This window comes from Mustela nigripes, chromosome 3 (genome assembly GCF_022355385.1).
Source record: "Mustela nigripes isolate SB6536 chromosome 3, MUSNIG.SB6536, whole genome shotgun sequence".
NCBI lineage: Eukaryota > Metazoa > Chordata > Mammalia > Carnivora > Mustelidae > Mustela > Mustela nigripes.
Window position 1 is genome coordinate 114,850,423 of NC_081559.1, and position 18,097 is coordinate 114,868,519.

At 38.0% G+C, this 18,097-nt stretch overlaps 1 protein-coding gene across 1 annotated transcript in view; it reads right to left on the minus strand.

The window, feature by feature from the left end:
• Window positions 1–18,097, minus strand: part of PRKDC (protein kinase, DNA-activated, catalytic subunit) — a 242,091-nt gene that overhangs the window by 24,951 nt on the left and 199,043 nt on the right. The window contains exons 69-71 of the mRNA XM_059394562.1: window positions 9,414–9,603; window positions 1,942–2,116; window positions 166–356 (exon numbers count right to left, since the gene is read on the minus strand). Of these exons, the coding sequence (XP_059250545.1) occupies window positions 166–356; window positions 1,942–2,116; window positions 9,414–9,603 (556 nt within the window). The remainder of the gene's footprint in view (window positions 1–165; window positions 357–1,941; window positions 2,117–9,413; window positions 9,604–18,097) is intronic.

Sequence of the window (18,097 nt, forward strand, 5' to 3'; positions counted from 1 at the left end):
TGTCAGTTTTCCACATAAGAAACTTGGCTGTATAACTGTCAAATACATTCTAAAAACACAAAGCAATCATCATTTCTCATTATTTCTTTTGTGTAGTCAGAAGGCTGCACACTGGAGACGTACAACACACAAACATAAAAAGTTTACTCTTCCAGTATTCATTACCTTTCCTGCATTCTCTGTACTGGATCCAGAAAGATCCAAAATTCTTCTAGCCTTGCTTTCCTCGATTTCAGCGAGGCAGTTTGGCTCCCTGATGAGAGCCTCAGCTATGATTCTGTATGTTGTACCCAAAAGAATATTCTGATCATGGAAAGCAAGAACATTTTTGCTTATGTAACTTGATGTGCTCTCACCTGTTGGATTAAAAACATACACATAAACACAGATGATTTTCTCAGAAATAAATGGATGTCATAAATTTAAAAAAAAAGATACTCATAGTGTACAGAAGTTGTTTTCTATTAAAAATTTAAAATAAATCTTCTAACTATAAGAAACTGGCTTCATACAGTGGTTAGGGAATTTCTTGAACTCATATGAATGAAAAAATGTTCTTTGTTAGCAGTGACTACATCAAAGTCTATAGAGGCTAAGGCAATTAAAACACTGAATTAACTTTTATTCAAGTACCATCATTCTGCATTTTGTCAAAGTACCTAAATCCATCATAAAGGAAAGAAAATGTCTCTTTTTAATGCAATTGTGCATATACATTAAAAACCAGATTAGATTTTTAAATTGCTACTGTGATTTATAGCTGATAAAGCAACAAATGCTGCTGCACGTAAAGGTCTAGTTCTAATGTCTTACTATGGCTTTGGGGAAGGAAGCCCTGGTCAAGCCTGCAGCTTGCAGAGGGTACAAGAAGGATACAAAGAGAAGGGGCTGTCACCCCGCAAGTCCAATCAACCATTCTACCCTGCTCATCCATCTGTGAAAATTCTCTGCCAGATTACCCTCAGATACATGTTCAAAACTACTGGCCCTATTATTTCACAAGACAGTTAAAAACTACAGCCATATGATGACTACTAAAACTGTAGGATTAGTATTTTTTTTTTTAAAGATTTTATTTATTTGACAGAGATCACAAGTAGGCAGAGAGGCAGGCAGAGAGAGAGGAGGAAGCAGGCTCCCTGCTGAGCAGAGAGCCCTATGCAGGTCTTGATCCCAGAACCTTGGGATCATGACCTGAAACAGAGGCTTTAACCCACTGAGCCACCCAGGCGCCCCTAATATTAGGAGTACTAATATTATCTTAGTATCAGCCAACTCCTTCTCCTCCATTCCTCCCACCCAAAACCCCTAAAAATATTTAAGCAAACATAACGATGATTTTCTGCTCCTGATAAATATGGAGAGCATGCTTCTCCTATTTGCATTTTTACTGAGACTAATAGTCTGATATAATTCCCTGTCTTACTGAAGAGTCCAACTTGGAAATTTGGTTGTCAGCATGGTCAATAATATTGCTGCTATATGCCCCGGGACAGAGGGCAGCAAAACAGGTGAAGTGAACCCAAAACTCACATAGTGAATTCTTTTTCTCCCCTCAGTTTTGAAAGCTATGTTAAAAAAAAAAAGAAAAGAAAAGCTGAGGAGGAAAAAGATGTTTCATATTCAATTTTTTAAAAGGCAATTCTTCTAAGTAAACAAGGTTTTCAAAATAATTAAACTATGAGACCCATAATTTGCATAAATACTACAGAAAAAATTTTAATTTCAATTTTATTTGATCAATAAAGAAAATCTCCAAGAACCACATTCCATAGCATTAATAGGATGCAAAGTCCTTGGCTCCAAATATTTAATAAAATTATTACAAAAATTAATTCCCAAATGTCAGATAAAGCATCAAAATAAGTTTTAAAAGACACAGAGACATAATATAAAATAGTGCCACTGAACTTATTTCTATAGAAAATAATAGTCCAGTACCCAATAAGGAGACTGTTTTCAGCACTGTGAGAATCTGCTCAGGGCAGGTCTGGCCCTGGCTCCGGCTATGGCTGAGCCGGCAGTAGCTCTGCACCCACTGCATCTGCCAGTCATCTCTTGCTTTTGACTCTCTATGAAGCTCCTTCAGTAGTTTCATGGCAAGTGAGAAATTGTGCTATAGAAGAAAGAAAGTGGTAAGATAATACACAGGTGATCACTTAGAAATAAAAATAAAACATTTGACAGAAATTTTTAACTGGCCTTCTTCCCTTTTTGCATGACACAACTCACCTGAAAGCAGTAAATCCATCTCCTCAGTTTAAATTGTGTAAATGTATTTTTAAAAAAGATTTTATTTATTTATTTGACAGAGAGAGACACATGTCTTTTATTTTTCATGGGGAAAGCATTCACATTTCAAGTGTATACAGTTCTGTCTTTTAGTAAATTTACAAAGTTGGGCAACCATCACTACTATCTAGTTCCAGAATATCTAATCAATTCAAAAAGAAACAATTTGCTCCCCATTCCCTCCAGCCATGGCAAACACTAAACTACTTTCTATCTCTATGGATTTGCCGATTCTGGACATCTCCTATCAATGAAATCAGAAACGTGGTGATTTTATCTGTCTTCTTTCACTTAGCATAGTCTTTTCTAGGTTTGCCCAAGTTACAGTGTGTATTCACACTTTATTCCTTCACACGGCTGAATAATATTCTGTTGCATGGATAGAGCACATTTTATTTATCCATTCATCTATTGATAGCTTTGGGGGTTGCCTCCACCTTTTAGCTATTTTGAATAATATTGCTGTAAATATGTATGCACAAATTTCTGTGTGGACATACACTTCCACTTCTCCCATATACCTACGAGTTGAAATGGTGGATCACATGGTAACTCTATGTTTAACTTTTTGAGGAAATGTCAGACTTGTTCTCCACAGCATCTGTACCATTTTACATTCCCATCATCAGTGTATGAGGGTTCCAATTTCTCCACATCTTCACCAATATTTGTCTGAGCAGTCTCTTTGATTACAGTGGGTGTGAAGTGGTATCTTGTGTGGTTTCAATTTGCATTTTCCTAATAACTAATAATGCTGAACATCTTTTCATGTGCTTGTTAACCATCTGTATATCTGCTTTGGAGAAATGTCTATTTAGGATTCTTAGCCCATTTTTTTTAGCCCATTTTAAAATACATTTACACAATTTAAGATTATTTATTTATTTGACGGAAATCACGAGTAGGCAGAGAGGCAGGCAGAGAGAGGGGGAAGCAGACTCCCTGCTGAGCAGAGAGCCCAATGTGGGGCTTGATCCCAGGACCCTGAGACTATGACCTGAGCCGAAAAAGGCAGAGGCTTAAACCACTGAGTCACCCAGGCGCCCCTTAGCCCATTTTTAAAGTTGGATTGAGTTTTTGTTGTTCAGTTATAAAGAGTTCTTTATGTGTTCTGGATAGTAGACCTTTATCAGATACATGATTTCCCAATTATTTTCTCACATGTGTATGGGTTGTCCGATCACTTTTTTGAGTGTGTTCTTGGAGGAACAGGAATTTCTAAATTTTGATGTATAACTTATCTATTTTTTATTTGTTTGGTTGTTATATGGATGTCTTTTAATTCTTCTTTACCAAATTTCAAAAGACGTTTTCATCAAACCCATGTCTTGTTCTTCACTATCCTTTCAACTATGTAGGCTAAAAATCTGAGCCTTCCTCAGCTGCATCTTCTCCATAATACTTCCTATCTCTGGACTTCTTACCTCACTTCTAGAGCATCTTTCACATTGTTTGCATTCCTACCACAACTTTCCTAGTTTGAGACTTCAGTCTCTAGGCTTTTTCCCTCAGCAGACAATCTTCCATACAGCTTCCAACTGAGCCAGCATGTCAAAAGCAGACTGCAATTCCCAGCTTCTCACCTCCATGATTTTGCTGGAATATATCTTGTATCTATAGCACCTTTTTCTCTTCTCAAAGTGCAAACCCTACCATTTCCATAAAGCCCCATCTGAATGCCTCCTTCTCCAGCAAGCCTTCCTACCAGGCAGAAGGTCTCTTCTTCTTGGGGCTCTCCTAGCATGGTGACCTCTCTTTTCTTCACTCATCTTATGCTGTTGGGTTGAAGTGCAGCTCTTACTCTCTTGCTAGACAGTAATCACAAGAGCCGGAATAGTAGCTTCCCAACACTGCCCCTGACAATGTTGGGTGCAGCTTCTTAGCTATACTGTAATCTTCATCACCACTCAGAACTTCCTCACCACCAAATTCCTAAACTCAAGTCACACCATTTTGACCACAAACCTACTCTACCCACCAAATTCTTGCTATGTTTGCTTTATAACCTTAAAGCCTCTGGTAACTTTACCTGCCTTCTTCCTGCTTCCACTTCCTTCCGTGTGCAATTAAGCCAGCCAGCTTTTCCCACCACTCTCTTTGCAATACTCTCAGGTCACCAGCCTTTGTCCTTGTATTACACCCACCTGGAAAAACCATACTCCTGGGTACATCGAAGTGCATGGCGTTTCTGCTCCTATACTCACAGACTCACCAGAGACCACACTGACAGTTCTTCCATGGCTCACCAGGCCCTCCACCACAGTCCAGAATAACCCACCACTCCCCCACTATTCTCAGATCTCTTCAGCTCAGCCTCTGCAGAGGGCCTACTGCCCAGAGAGAACAGAGTTCTTCCATTCACCTTTGCTTGAATCCTTTCCCTTTCAACTCCACAAGAAATCCTATCTTACTAATGATCCCTCTCTGTATGTCCTTTCTCTCCCTACCATTAAGCTTTAAAATCTCCGGTCTCCTCTTTCCTAAAAATCCAAACTCTTCCTAAACCCACCTGCTTCTCCTCATCATGGCTTCCTTAGAAGCAGGCTGTGCTCACTGCCCCTGCATATCCATCCTTATCTGTTCTTCTACCCACTCTGATCTGACTTCTGCCCCAGTGAAATAGTTCTCACTGAAGTCAGCACAAGCCTTCTCTCAATGCAAGGGCACTTTAGTTTCTGCATGCCTTTGCTCTCCTGGGTAATAGGCACTGATGATTTCTGGCCCTCCCTCTGGGCTCAGCCTCCTGGTCATCCTCTAACGTCACCATCTAGTTTCAGCTCCTTTTTGGACAAATTTCCCTTTGTTCCTCCCAAAACTGTAGGTATGTTTTGGCGACTGGTCCTGGTCACCTTATCCACTCCTGTGGCTTCAGTGATAGTCCATGTGCCAATCACCTTCAGACCTCTATTGCAAGCATAGTCTTTTTCTCCAGAACTTTAGATTTCTTATGCATAAATTAGCAAATAGAAATTTGCTTGTCTTTTTTTTTTTTTTTAAAGATTTTATTTATTTATTTGACAGAGAGAAATCACAAGTAGATGGAGAGGCAGGCAGAGAGAGAGAGAGGGAAGCAGGCCCCTGCTGAGCAGAGAGCCCGATGTGGGACTCGATCCCAGGACCCTGAGATCATGACCTAAGCCGAAGGCAGCGGCTTAACCCACTGAGCCACCCAGGCACCCAGAAATTTGCTTGTCTTAAAGGCCTCACACATGCAATATGTCTTCAACTAAATGCACCCCACAAACTGCCATTCTTCCTGCATTCCCATACACTCAGCTATACAGGCAGAGAAGCCTGGGGATCCTACTTCCTCTTCCTGAACAGAACCAGTCACAGTGTCTCTCATCCATGCTTCCTTTTTCTTGAACTTGTCCACTGATCTTCACTTCTCAGACTCTAACCTTGATTGGCTGCCCTCATCAATTACCTGGAGTAATACAGAGGCTGGACAACCCTTTGCCCTTCCTCCAATCCTTTCTCTCACTACAATCAGAACAGTGTTTTAAAACTGTTAATCCGGGGCACCTGGGTGGCTCAGTAGATTAAGCTTTTGTCTTTGGCTCAGGTCATAATCCCAGAGTCCTGGGATTGAGTCCTACATTGGGTTCCCTGCTCAGTGGAGAGTCTGCTTTTCCCTCTGCCTCTGCCTCCCCCGTTCTTGTGCTCTCTCTCAAATAAATAAATAAAATCTTAAAAACAACAACAACAACAACTGTTTATTTATCTGGTCACCTCTATCCCAGGGCTTCCTACACAAAGAAGAAAAGCCATTAAGTGGCATTCAAGTTCACCTGACAGTCTACTAAGGAAACCAAATACCCAGGGTTATTCCTGAGTCTTTATATTTTTTTATAAACATATAATGTATTTTTATCCCCAGGGGTACAGGTCTGTGAATCACCAGGTTTACACACTTCACAGCACTCACCATAGCACATACCCTCCCCAATGTCCATAACCCCACCCCCCTCCTTTCCCCCTTTCCCAGCAACCCTCAGTTTGTTTTGGGAGATTAAGAGTCACTTATGGTTTGTCTCCCTCCCAATCCCATCTTGTTTCATTTATTCTTCTCCTACCCCTCTAAATCCCCACGTGCATCTCCACTTCCTCATATCAGAGAGATCATATGATAGTTGTCTTTCTCCAATTGACTTATTTCACTAAGCATGATACCCTCTAGTTCCATCCATGTCATCCCAAGTGCAAAGATTTCATTTCTTTTGATGGCTGCATAGTATTCCATTGTATATATATACTACATCTTCTTGATCCATTCATCTAGGTTCCTTCCATAGTTTGGATATTGTAGACATTGCTGCTATAAACATTTGGGTGCATGTGCCCCTTCGGATCACTACGTTTGTATCTTTAGGGTAAATACCCAGTAGTGCAATTGCTGGGTCGTAGGGTAGTTCTATTTTCAACATTTTGAGGAATCTTCACGCTGTTTTCCAGAGTGGTTGCACCAGCTTGCATTCCCACCAACAGTGTAGGAGGGTTCCCCTCTCTCGGCATCCTCGCCAGCATCTGTCATTTCCTGACTTGTTCATTTTAGCCATTCTGACTGGTGTGAGGTGGTCTCTCATTGTGGTTTTGATTTGTATTTCCCTGATGCTGAGGGATGTGGAGCACTTTTTCATGTGTCTGTTGGCCATCTAGATGTCTTCTTTGCAGAAATGTCTGTTCATATACTCTGCCCATTTCTTGATTGGATTTTTGTTCTTTTGGTGTTGAGTTTGCTAAGTTCTTTATAGATTTTGGACACTAGCCCTTTATCTAATATGTCATTTGCAAATATCTTCTCCCTTTCTGTCAGTTGTCTTTTGGTTTTGTTAACTGTTTCTTTTGCTGTGCAAAAACTTTTGATCTTGATGAAATCCCAATAGTTCATTTTTGCCCTTGCTTCCCTTGCCTTTGGCGATGTTCCTAGGAAGATGTTGCTGCGGCTGAGGTTGAAGAGGTTGCTGCCTGTGCTCTCCTCAAGGATTTGGATGGATTCCTTTCTCACATTGAGGTCCTTCATCCATTTTGAGTCTATTTTCGTGTGTGGTGTAAGGAATGGTCCAATTTCATTTTTCTGCATGTGGCTGTCCAATTTACCCAACACCATTTATTGAAGAGGCTGTCTTTTGTCCATTGGACATTCTTTCCTACTTTGTCGAAGATTAGTTGACCATAGAGTTGAGGGTCTATTTCTGGGCTCTCTATTCTGTTCCATTGATCTATGTGTCTGTTTTTGTGCCAGTACCATGCAGTCTTGATAATGACAGCTTTGTAATAGAGCTTGAAGTCCGGAATTGTGATGCCACCAACGTTGGCTTTCTTTTTCAATATCCCTTTGGCTATTCGAGGTCTTTTCTGGTTCCATATAAATTTTAGAACTATTTGTTCCATTTCTTTGAAAAAGATGGATGGTACTTTGATAGGAATTGCATTAAATGTGTAGATTGCTTTAGGTAGCATAGACATTTTCACAATATTTATTCTTCCAATCCAGGAGCATGGAACATTTTTCCATTTCTTTGTGTCTTCCTCAATTTCTTTCATGAGTACTTTATAGTTTTCTGAGTATAGATTCTGTGCCTCTTTGGTTAGGTTTATTCCTAGGTATATTATGGTTTGGGGTGCAATTGTAAATGGGACTGACTCCTTAATTTCTCTTTCTTCTGTCTTGTTGTTGGTGTAAAGAAATGCAACTGATTTCTGTGCATTGATTTTACATCCTGACACTTTACTGAATTCCTGTACAAGTTCTAGCAGTTTTGGAGTGGAGTCTTTTGGGTTTTCCACATATAGTATCATATCATCTGCGAAGAGTGATAATTTGACTTCTTCTTTGCCGATTTGGATGCCTTTAATTTCCTTTTGTTGTCTGATTGCTGAGGTTAGGACCTCTAGTACTATGTTGAGTAGCAGTGGTGATAATGGACATCCCTGCCATGTTCCTGACCTTAGCGGAAAAGCTTTCAGTTTTTCTCCATTGAGAGTATCATATGGTTCTCGTTCTTTCTTTTATTAATGTGTTGTATCCCATTGATTGATTTGCAGATGTTGAACCAACCTTGCAGCCCTGGAATAAATCCCACTTGGTTGTGGTGCATAATCCTTTTAATGTACTGTTGAATCCTATTGGCTAGTATTTTGGTGAGAATTTTCGTATCTGTGTTCATCAAGGATATTGGTCTATAGCTCTCTTTTTTTATGGGATCCTTGTCTGGTTTTGGGATCCAGGTCATGCTGGCCTCATAAAATGAGTTTGGAAGTTTTCCTTCCATTTCTATTTTTTGGAACAGTTTCAGAAGAATAGGAATTAGTTTTCTTTAAATGTTTGGTAGAATTCCCCTGGGAAGCCACCTGGCTCTGGGCTTTTGTTTGTTTGGAGATTTTTGATGACTATTTCAATCTCCTTACTGGTAACAGGTCTGTTTTGGTTTTATATTTCTTCCTGGTTCAGTTGTGGTAGTTTATATGTCTCTAGGAATGCATCCATTTCTTCCAGATTGTCAAATTTGTTTGTGTAGAATTGCTCATAGTATGTTCTTATAATTGTCTGTATTTCTTTGGTGTTTGTTGTGATCTCTCCTCTTTCATTCATGATTTTATTTATTTGGGTCCTTTCTCTTTTCTTTTGGATAAATCTGGCCCAGGGTTTATCCATCCATTAATTCTTTCAAAGAACCAGCTCCTAGTTTCATTGATTTGTTCTATTGTTTTTTGGGTTTTTATTTCATTCATTTCTGCTCTGATCTTTATTATTTCTCTTCTCCTGCTGGGTTAGGCTTTCTTTGGTGTTCTTTCTCCAGCTCCTTTAGGTGTAGGGTTAGGTTGTGTATTTGAGACCTTTCTTGTTTCTTGAGAAAGGCTTGTACTGCTACATATTTTCCTCTCAGGACTGCCTTTGCTGTGTCCCATAGATTTTGAACCGTTGTGTTTTCATTATCATTTGTTTCCATGAATTTTTTTCAAATCTTCTTTAATTTCCTGGTTGACCCATTCATTCTTTAGAAGGAAGCTGTTTAGTCTCCATGTATTTGGGTTCTTTCCCAAAAAGAGGTGTTAAAAAACAGCTAATTTAAGAAAATTCTATGTTACAATAGAGGAAAACAAATATAAGTACTCACCTGCTTTCTTGCACTTTCTACCATCTTCATTTTCATGGAGAACATACAATTCTTAATCAGGGAACAGACTTCTTCTCCCTGCTCCTGCACTTCCATCCTATCACTAGAATCTTTATCATCATCCATGGACATACTATGATCACCTGGAGGAAGAGTAAGTTTCTCCTCTATTTTGCTGAGAAAGAAACATCTACACAAAATGATGAAAAATGAAAATTAATGGCAGAGACTTATGAAATAAATCTTTTATATATGGGAAGCTACTGGATGGCATTTACAGACAGAAATTCTACAATTATTAAATTTTTGCTCATTTCTGAGCATTTCGTACTCAGTTGAGAATATGACACTTGATTTTAGATCAGGTCATGATCTCTTAAGTTCTTTCAAATATGTATGACTGTTTAAAGCAAAAATATAATATTATCTATTAGTGTTTTCACTATATGCTATCATACATTATTTTGACATATAACGATAAAAAGGACATTTAATCAGGAAGACCTAGGAATTATTGACATGTATATGCCTAGTAACAAAGTTCAAAATACAGTAAGTAAAAATAGAATTAAAGAGAAAAATAGACAATTCCACAATCAAAGTAAGAGATTTTGAAATCCTTACATATGTAGGCAGCTGATGGAATAGACAAAAAAAAAAAAAAAAAAAAATCAATAAAGACATAGAGTTCTGAAAAACACCATCAACCACCTTGATCTAATTGAAATTTATAAGCATTACATTTAAGAACTACATAATATACAGGATTTAAGTACATACAGTATATATACTAGAATAGACCATATGCTAAACTGTAAAACAAGTTTTAACAAATTTTAAAAAGCTAAAACTATACACAATGTGTTTTGTGGCCATTGTGGAATTAATTTAGAAATCAATAATAAGAGAGACAAAAAAAACCTCACCTATTTGGAAATTAAACAAAGCACTTATTAGAAAATATTTTAAACTAAATGATAATGTAAATACTACATATCAAAATTTGCAGTATGTAGCCAAAGTAGAGCTTAGAGGGGTGCATGTAGCTTTAAATGTTTTTAAAAAGTATAAAATCAAACATCAAAGTTTCCACCTCAAAAAACTAAAAAAAGAAGAGTAAAGTCAGTCAAAAGTAAGCTGAAAGAAGAAAATACTAAAGATGAGACCAGAAATCAATTAAATTTCAGAACACAGTTATCAAGGAAAATTAACAAAGTCAAAAGCTGGTCCTTTAAGAAGATCAACAGAATTGACAAACCTCTAGTGAGAAGGATCAAGAAAAAACAGAGAACACAAGTCACCAATATCAGGAGTAAAAAAGGGATTCCCACTACAGATACTGCCAGTAATAAAAAAAAAGAATAATGTGAGCAATTTTATGTGAATAATTTGACAACTTAAATGAAACAGAAAAATATACTGAAAAATACAATTTAATAAAATTGACATAAAAAGAAATAGAACATTTTAATAGCCCCATATCTACCAAAGAAATTATATGCATTATCCAAAATCTTCCCAAAAGGAAAACCAGAGGCCCATATAAAATCTCACTGGTGAATTCTAACCAATATTCACTTAAGAAATAAGAAGGATCTTACATAACCTTTTTTCAAGGAAAAAAGAAGGGAACATGTCCAACTTATTTTATAGATCTAATACCAAAACCTGACCAAAACATTATAAAAAAGAAAATTACAAACCAATATCCCACTTGAATTTAGACACTAAAATTCTTAATAAAATGTTAGCAAATCTAAGAATATATAAAAAGGATCATTGTACCATACAAGGTTTACCCTCCAAATGCAACATTTGTTTCATATTCAAAAATCAGTCAATGTAATAAACTATAAGAAGGAGTGACATCATCAAGATGGTGACATAGTTCATTCTTGACTTCAGTCTCCCTTACAAAACAAAAACAAACAAACAAAATGAAACCAACTAACTACTATTCACAGACAAGACACCATTGAGAAAATCTTAGAACAAAGGGTAAGCCTGAAACACCACAGAGACTCAGATGGATCACATAAGAAGAGAAAAAGGAACAGCTACTGTATGACTGCAGGGTCCCATCACAGGATGGAACAGTACCACAACAAGAGGGCCCCAAGTCTGAAGTTTTTCCAGTAGGAAAAAAAGAGCCCAAGATGGACCTCTAGTTACCCTAGCGTTGGGGTTTGCAAATCAGGAAGCCCACTTGGGTCTGTCTCATCTCATAGAGATAACAAAGAAACCTGCAGCAGGGCCTAATGATTGGGGATTAGACTGTGACAGAAAGGTGGTATGGGCGGGGGTCGGGCTTATAGCAACCAACACCCAGATCTTGGCAGACTGAGTTCCTACTCATAGCAGTGCCCAAGTAGAAATTCTAACCAGTGGTTTGGCTTATCGTCAGAACCAACACAGTGGCCCAGTCTGACTAGGAAAGTCGGCAGGGTGCAGGTTTGTTAGACCCCGAACGAGGCACTCTGCCTACGGAGGAAAGCTAATTCATAGCTCCACCTATTTCTGAGTGTCACTCTTGGTCCTGTCCTACCTGACCATGAAACTTGACTGGAGCACCTGGGAAGCTGCTTAACCCAGCAGTACTTGCACAGAAAGGCCACACAAGCAGAAAGTCCTTCCTGTTTATGGAGCCAAGCCAGTGGCCCCAACTGCCGCACAGTTCTGCCTAATTTGCTTCCCAAAAAAGAGCCTTGCCTCCTTTGGTATTTGTTGTGTGTCCCCGCCCAGGCAGGGAAGCTAATTAGTAGCCCCACTTACTGCTGAATACAGCCTCCAACCCTGCCAATCAAAAAACTTAACCAGAGTTCCTGGGGGGTCTCTGAAACCAACTGTGCAACTCCTACTAAATTGGCACTTGAATGGAAAGCCAGATCAGTAGTCCTGTTGAGGCAATATGGTGACCCCATCTGACCAGAGAGCTTGAAGCACCATTCTGACTCATTTGGTCTCTTAAACAAAGAGCCTTGCAAGCCCTAAGGGCCTGTTCTGTACTCCCAAGCAAAAAAGGAAGCAAATTTATAGCAGCAGTGCTGCTGAATATAGCCTCCAGCCTAACCATAGCTGACCAGGAAACCTAACCAGAGCTCCCAGGAATCTGCATAGTCCATCCTGCAACTGTGATTACAGTAGCACTTGAGCAGAGCACCTGATGGGTAGCCCTATCCACCCAAAGAGTCAGGCTCATTAGGCCACAGAACTTAGTACATAGTTCTGCTTAATATGGTTCTCAAATAAGAAACTTGCCCATCTTGGGGACTGTGTAATGGTCCTGCACAGGTAGGGAAATTCACCTGTTTAAACCCACTGCTGAAGAGAACCTTCAGCTTGCCTGCCCACGGAATCAAACCAGAGTACATAGGAAGCTGTGTAGCCCACCCCATAGCTCCACTTAGAGTAGAACTTGATCAAAGAGAAGAGCCAGTACTTCTCCGTCTCTGCAGAGCAAAATGTAGCCCTCTCTGGCAGGAAAATGCCGTGTTCATACCTGCCTAATTTGGGCCCCAAAACAAGGCTCTACTGGCCTTGGGGCCAATTTGCTGTCCCACCTCAGGGTGAGGGGAAGCTAATTCAGAGCCCTGCCCACTGCTGAGTACAGTACCTAGTCCTGACCGTCCAGAAGACTGACCAGAGAATAGTGGAAACTGCAGAGACCATCCTAGAGCTGCACTTCAGCAGGGAAAAAAGTCAGCAGTTTTTTTCAGTTGTTTGCGGCCACTGGCAACCACTCCATCCTAACCTCAGAACTTGGGCAGTAGCCTTAACCTAAAATATATCCTAACATAATCCCCACCTGGCTCAAGGATGCTACCAGCTGACACATCCAGATCCCCAAGCTGAGCTGACTGGTGAAGGACTCTTTCTGTCAAAGCAAATCTGTAAAATCTGGAGGACGAGACAACATACTCAAATGTACAAACACTAATGTAAGAAATCAGGATCATTGCTGCTATAAATGCGTATCATGCTTAGCAAAATAAGTCAACCAGAGAAAGACAACTATCATATGATCTCCCTGATATGAGGAAGTGGTGATGCAATATGGAGGCTTAAGTGGGTAGGAGAAGAATAAATGAAACAAGATGGGATTGGGATGGAGACTAACCATAAGTGACTCTTAATCTCACAAAACAATCTGAGGGTTGGTGGGGGGAGGGGATTTGGGAGAAGGGGGTGGGATTATGGACATTGGGGAGGGTATGTGCTTTGGTGAGTGCTGTGAAGTGTGTAAACCTGGTGATTCACACACCTGTACCCCTGGGGATAAAAATATATGTTTATAAAAAATAAAAAATTAATAAAAAAAAAAATCAAAAGGTGAAAGAAATCAGGATCATGGGATGCCTGGGAGGCCTAGTCGGTTAAGCCGCTGCGTTCAGCTCAGGTTCATGATCCCAGAGTGCTATGATCGAGTCCCGCATTGGGCTCCTTGCTTAGTGGGGAGCCTGCTCTCTCTCTGCCTCTGCCTGCCACTCTGCCTGCCTGTGCTCGCTTGCTTGCTCTCTCTGATAAATAAATAAATAAATAAAATCTTAACAAAACGAAACAAAACAAACCAGGATCATGAAAGATCAGGTAAACATGATACCACCAAAGGAAAATAATAAAGCTATAATAAATGATTCTAAATATATGGAGATCTATGAACGGTCAGAAAAAGAATTCAGAATTATAATTTTAAAGAAGTTTAGTGAACTACAAGAAGAAAGAAATAGACAACTAAACGAAATTAGGAAAACAATGTATGAACGAAATGATAAGTTCAACAACAACAACAACAACAAATAGAAAACTATAAAACAAAACAAAACAAAACCCAAAAAACTATAATCCTAGAGGCAAAGGATACTAAGACTGAATTGACAAATCCACTAGAAACCTTCAAAAGCAGACCTGATCATGCAGAAGAATCAGTGAAATCATCCAGAGAAGCAAAAAAAAAAAAAAAAAAAAAAAGTGAAGAGTGAAGAGTCTATGGACTTATAGGGTAGCAAAATGAAATAATAAGCCCATTATTGGAATGCTAGGAGAAGAGAAAGGGACATGAAGTACATTTAAAACAAAAATGGCTGAAAACTTCTCATAAACCTGTGCAGAGAAATGGATTTCCAGATCCATGAGGCCCAAGGGACCGGATATAGACTGAACCTGAACAGGCTACACCAAGACACATAATTGAATTGTCAAAGGTCAAAGACAAGACTCTCTGAAAGTAACAAAAGAAAAGTAACACACATCACACACAAGGAAACCTTCATAAGACTGTAGGTGGAGTTCTCAAAAGAAACTTTTCAGGCCAGAAGACAATGGAATGATCTATTCAAAATATTAAAAGAAAAAAAAATCTGTCAACCAAGAATACTATTCCTGGCAAACTTGTCCTTCAAAATTGAAGGAGAAATAAAGACTTTCCTGAACAATCAAAAGTTAAGTGAGTTTATTCACCACTAGACTTGGCTTATAAGAAATTCTAAAGGGAGTTCTCCAAGTAGAAATAAACCACTATTAATTATTATCATAAGAACATATGAACTTATACAAATCTCACTGGTAATGGTAAATGTCGAGCCAAAGTCAGATTCTCTAACATGGTAATGGTGGTAATACACTTATAGTGCTAGTTTAAATTTTAAAACAATGTATTAAAAACCATAACTACAACAATGTATTAAAAACCATAACTACAGGGGTGCCTGGGTGGGTCAGTGGGTTAAAGCCTCTGCCTTCGGCTCAGGTCATGATCCCAGGGTCCTGGGATCCAGCCAGCATTGGGAATCTCTGCTCAGCAGGGAGCCTGCTTCCTCCCTTTCTCTCTGTCTGACTCTCTGCCTACTTGTGATCTCTGTCTGTCCAATAAATAAATAAAATCTTAAAAAAATAAAAACCATAACTACAATAATCTGTTATTAGATGCACAATATAAAAATATGTAAATTATAGTATCAACAACCTAATATGTGAGGAGCATGAGGAAGTAAAAGTGTAAAAGTTTAAAAATGCTATCACAGTTAAGGTGTTATTAGCTTATAATAGGATATCATATTTTATTTAAGCCTCATGGTAAACAACAAGGAAAGGCCTTAGTAATTATGAAAGATTATGATAAAGGAGTCAGAGTATATCCATACAAACAGTCATCAAATCACAAAAGACAGCAAGATAAAAAGCAAGGAACTACAGATCTACAAAACTGTAGATAACAAAGTGGCAAAAGTAAGCCCTTACCTATCAATAAGTACTTTAAATGTACATGGATTAAATTCTCAATCAAAAGACAAAGAATGGCTGAATGAATAAAAAAACAAAATCTAACAATATGCTGCATACAAGGGACTCACTTTAGCTTTAAAAACAACACTGATCAAGAGTGAAGGCATTGAAAGAGATATTTCAAACAAATGGTAACCAAATAAATAAATATGGGTAGCTTTACTAAATCAGACTAACAGATCTTAAGCTAACAATGGTAAAAAAATGCAAAGAAGGTCATTATATAATGATAAGGTGGTCAATCCAACAAGAATATATAACAATTGTAAACATTGTAAATATTTATGTACCTAACACTGGAGCATGTAAATATATAAAAGAAATACTAAAAGGAAAATTAGAGAACTATACAATAATTGTTGGAGACTTTAATATCTCACTTTCAAAATGGATAGGTCATCCAGACAGAGATGTTGTTTGTGCACAACAGTATAGACAAAACTATAGACTATAGACCTAACAAACATAAACCATGGAGAAAAAGCACATGGTCAATTAAAGAGATGTAGAAAAAAGCATTTGATCAAATTTAACACCCATGCATGATAAAACAAAACTCAGAAAATATGAACAGCAAATAACTGGAACTCTGTTGATAAACACAAAATACCTAGGAACAAATCTAACAAAAGAAATCTAAGAATCCTTATTGGAAAAAAAAGGGTCACTGAAATTAAAGAAGTAAAACTTCTACATTTGCAGATGACATGAAACTATATATAGAAAACCATAACGATGCCAGCAAAAAAAACCTATTAGCATTATTAAATGAATTCAGTAAAACTACAGGATACAAAATTAATATACAGAAACCTATTGCATTTCTATACACTAAAAATGAAATAGTAGAAGGAGAAATTAAAATAATCCTATTTACAAATAAATACACTGTAAGGAATAAAATATCTAGGAATAAACTTAACCAAGGAGGTGAAAGATCTATACTCTAAAACTATAAAACCTTGATTAAAAAAAATGAATAGGACACAAACTAATGGAAACATATTCCATGCTCATGGATTAGAAGAACCAGTATTGCTAAAATGTCCATACTACCCAGGGCAATCTATAGATTTAATGCAATCCCTATCTAAATACCAAAAACATTTTTCACAGAACTAGAACAAATAAAACTAAAATGTGTATGGAACCTTGAAAGATTCCCAAATAGCCGAAAAATCTTGAGAAAGAAGATAAAGCTGGAGGTATAAGAATCCAAGATTTCAAGATATACTACAAAGCTATAGTAATCAAAGCAGTATTGTACTGGCACAAAAGCACACAGATCAATGGAACAGAACATAAAGTCCAGAAATAAACCCACCCATATTATATGATCAATTAACCTATGAGAAAGGAGGCAAGAATATACAATGGGGAAAAAATAGTCTCTTCAACAAAAGATACTGGGAAAACTGGTCAGCTATATGCAGAAGAGTGAAACCACACCACTTTCTTATAACACACACAAAAACAAACTGAAAATGGATTAAGGACCTAACTATGAGACCTAAAACCATAAAACTCCTAGAAGAAAACATAGGTAGTAATATCTTCAACATTAGCCACAGAAACAATTTTCCAGATGTCTCCTCTGGCAAGGGCAACAAAACTAAAAATAAATTATTGGGACTATGCCAAAATAAAAAACTTCTGTATAGTGAAGGGAACCACTGACAAAACAGAAAGGCAACCTACCGAATAGAAGAATATGTTTGCAAATGATATATCTGATAAGGAGCTAATATCTAAAATATTAAAGAACTTATACAACTCAACACTAAAAAAAGCAAATAATCTGGTCAGAGGACCTGAATAGACATTTTTCCAAAGAAGATATATAGATGGCCAACAGACACATGAAAAGATGATCAACGTTGCTCATCTTTAGGGAAATGCAAGTCAAAACCGAAATGGGGTACTACCTTATACCTGTCACACTGACCAAAATAAAAAATGCAAGAAATAACAAGTGTTGGAGGATATGGAGAAAAAGAAACCCATGTGCACTGTTGGTAGGAATGTAAATTGATGCAGCCACTATGGAAAACAGTATGGGGGGGGGGCGCTCCTCAAAAAATTACTGCTGGGTATCTGAAGAAAATGAAAATGCTAATTTGAAAAGATATCTGCAACCCTATGTTTATTGCAGCATTATTTACAATAATAGCCAAGGTATGGAAGCAATCTAAGTGTCCACTGATAGATGAATGGATACAGAAGATGTGGTATGTATATAATGGAATATTACTCAGTCATAAAAAAGAATGGAATCTTGCCATTTCCAACAAAATGGATGCACCTAGAGAGTATAATGCTAAGTGAGTTAAGTCAGAGAAAGACAAATACCATATGATTTCCTTCAAATGTAGAATTTAAGAAACAAAACAAATGAACAAACA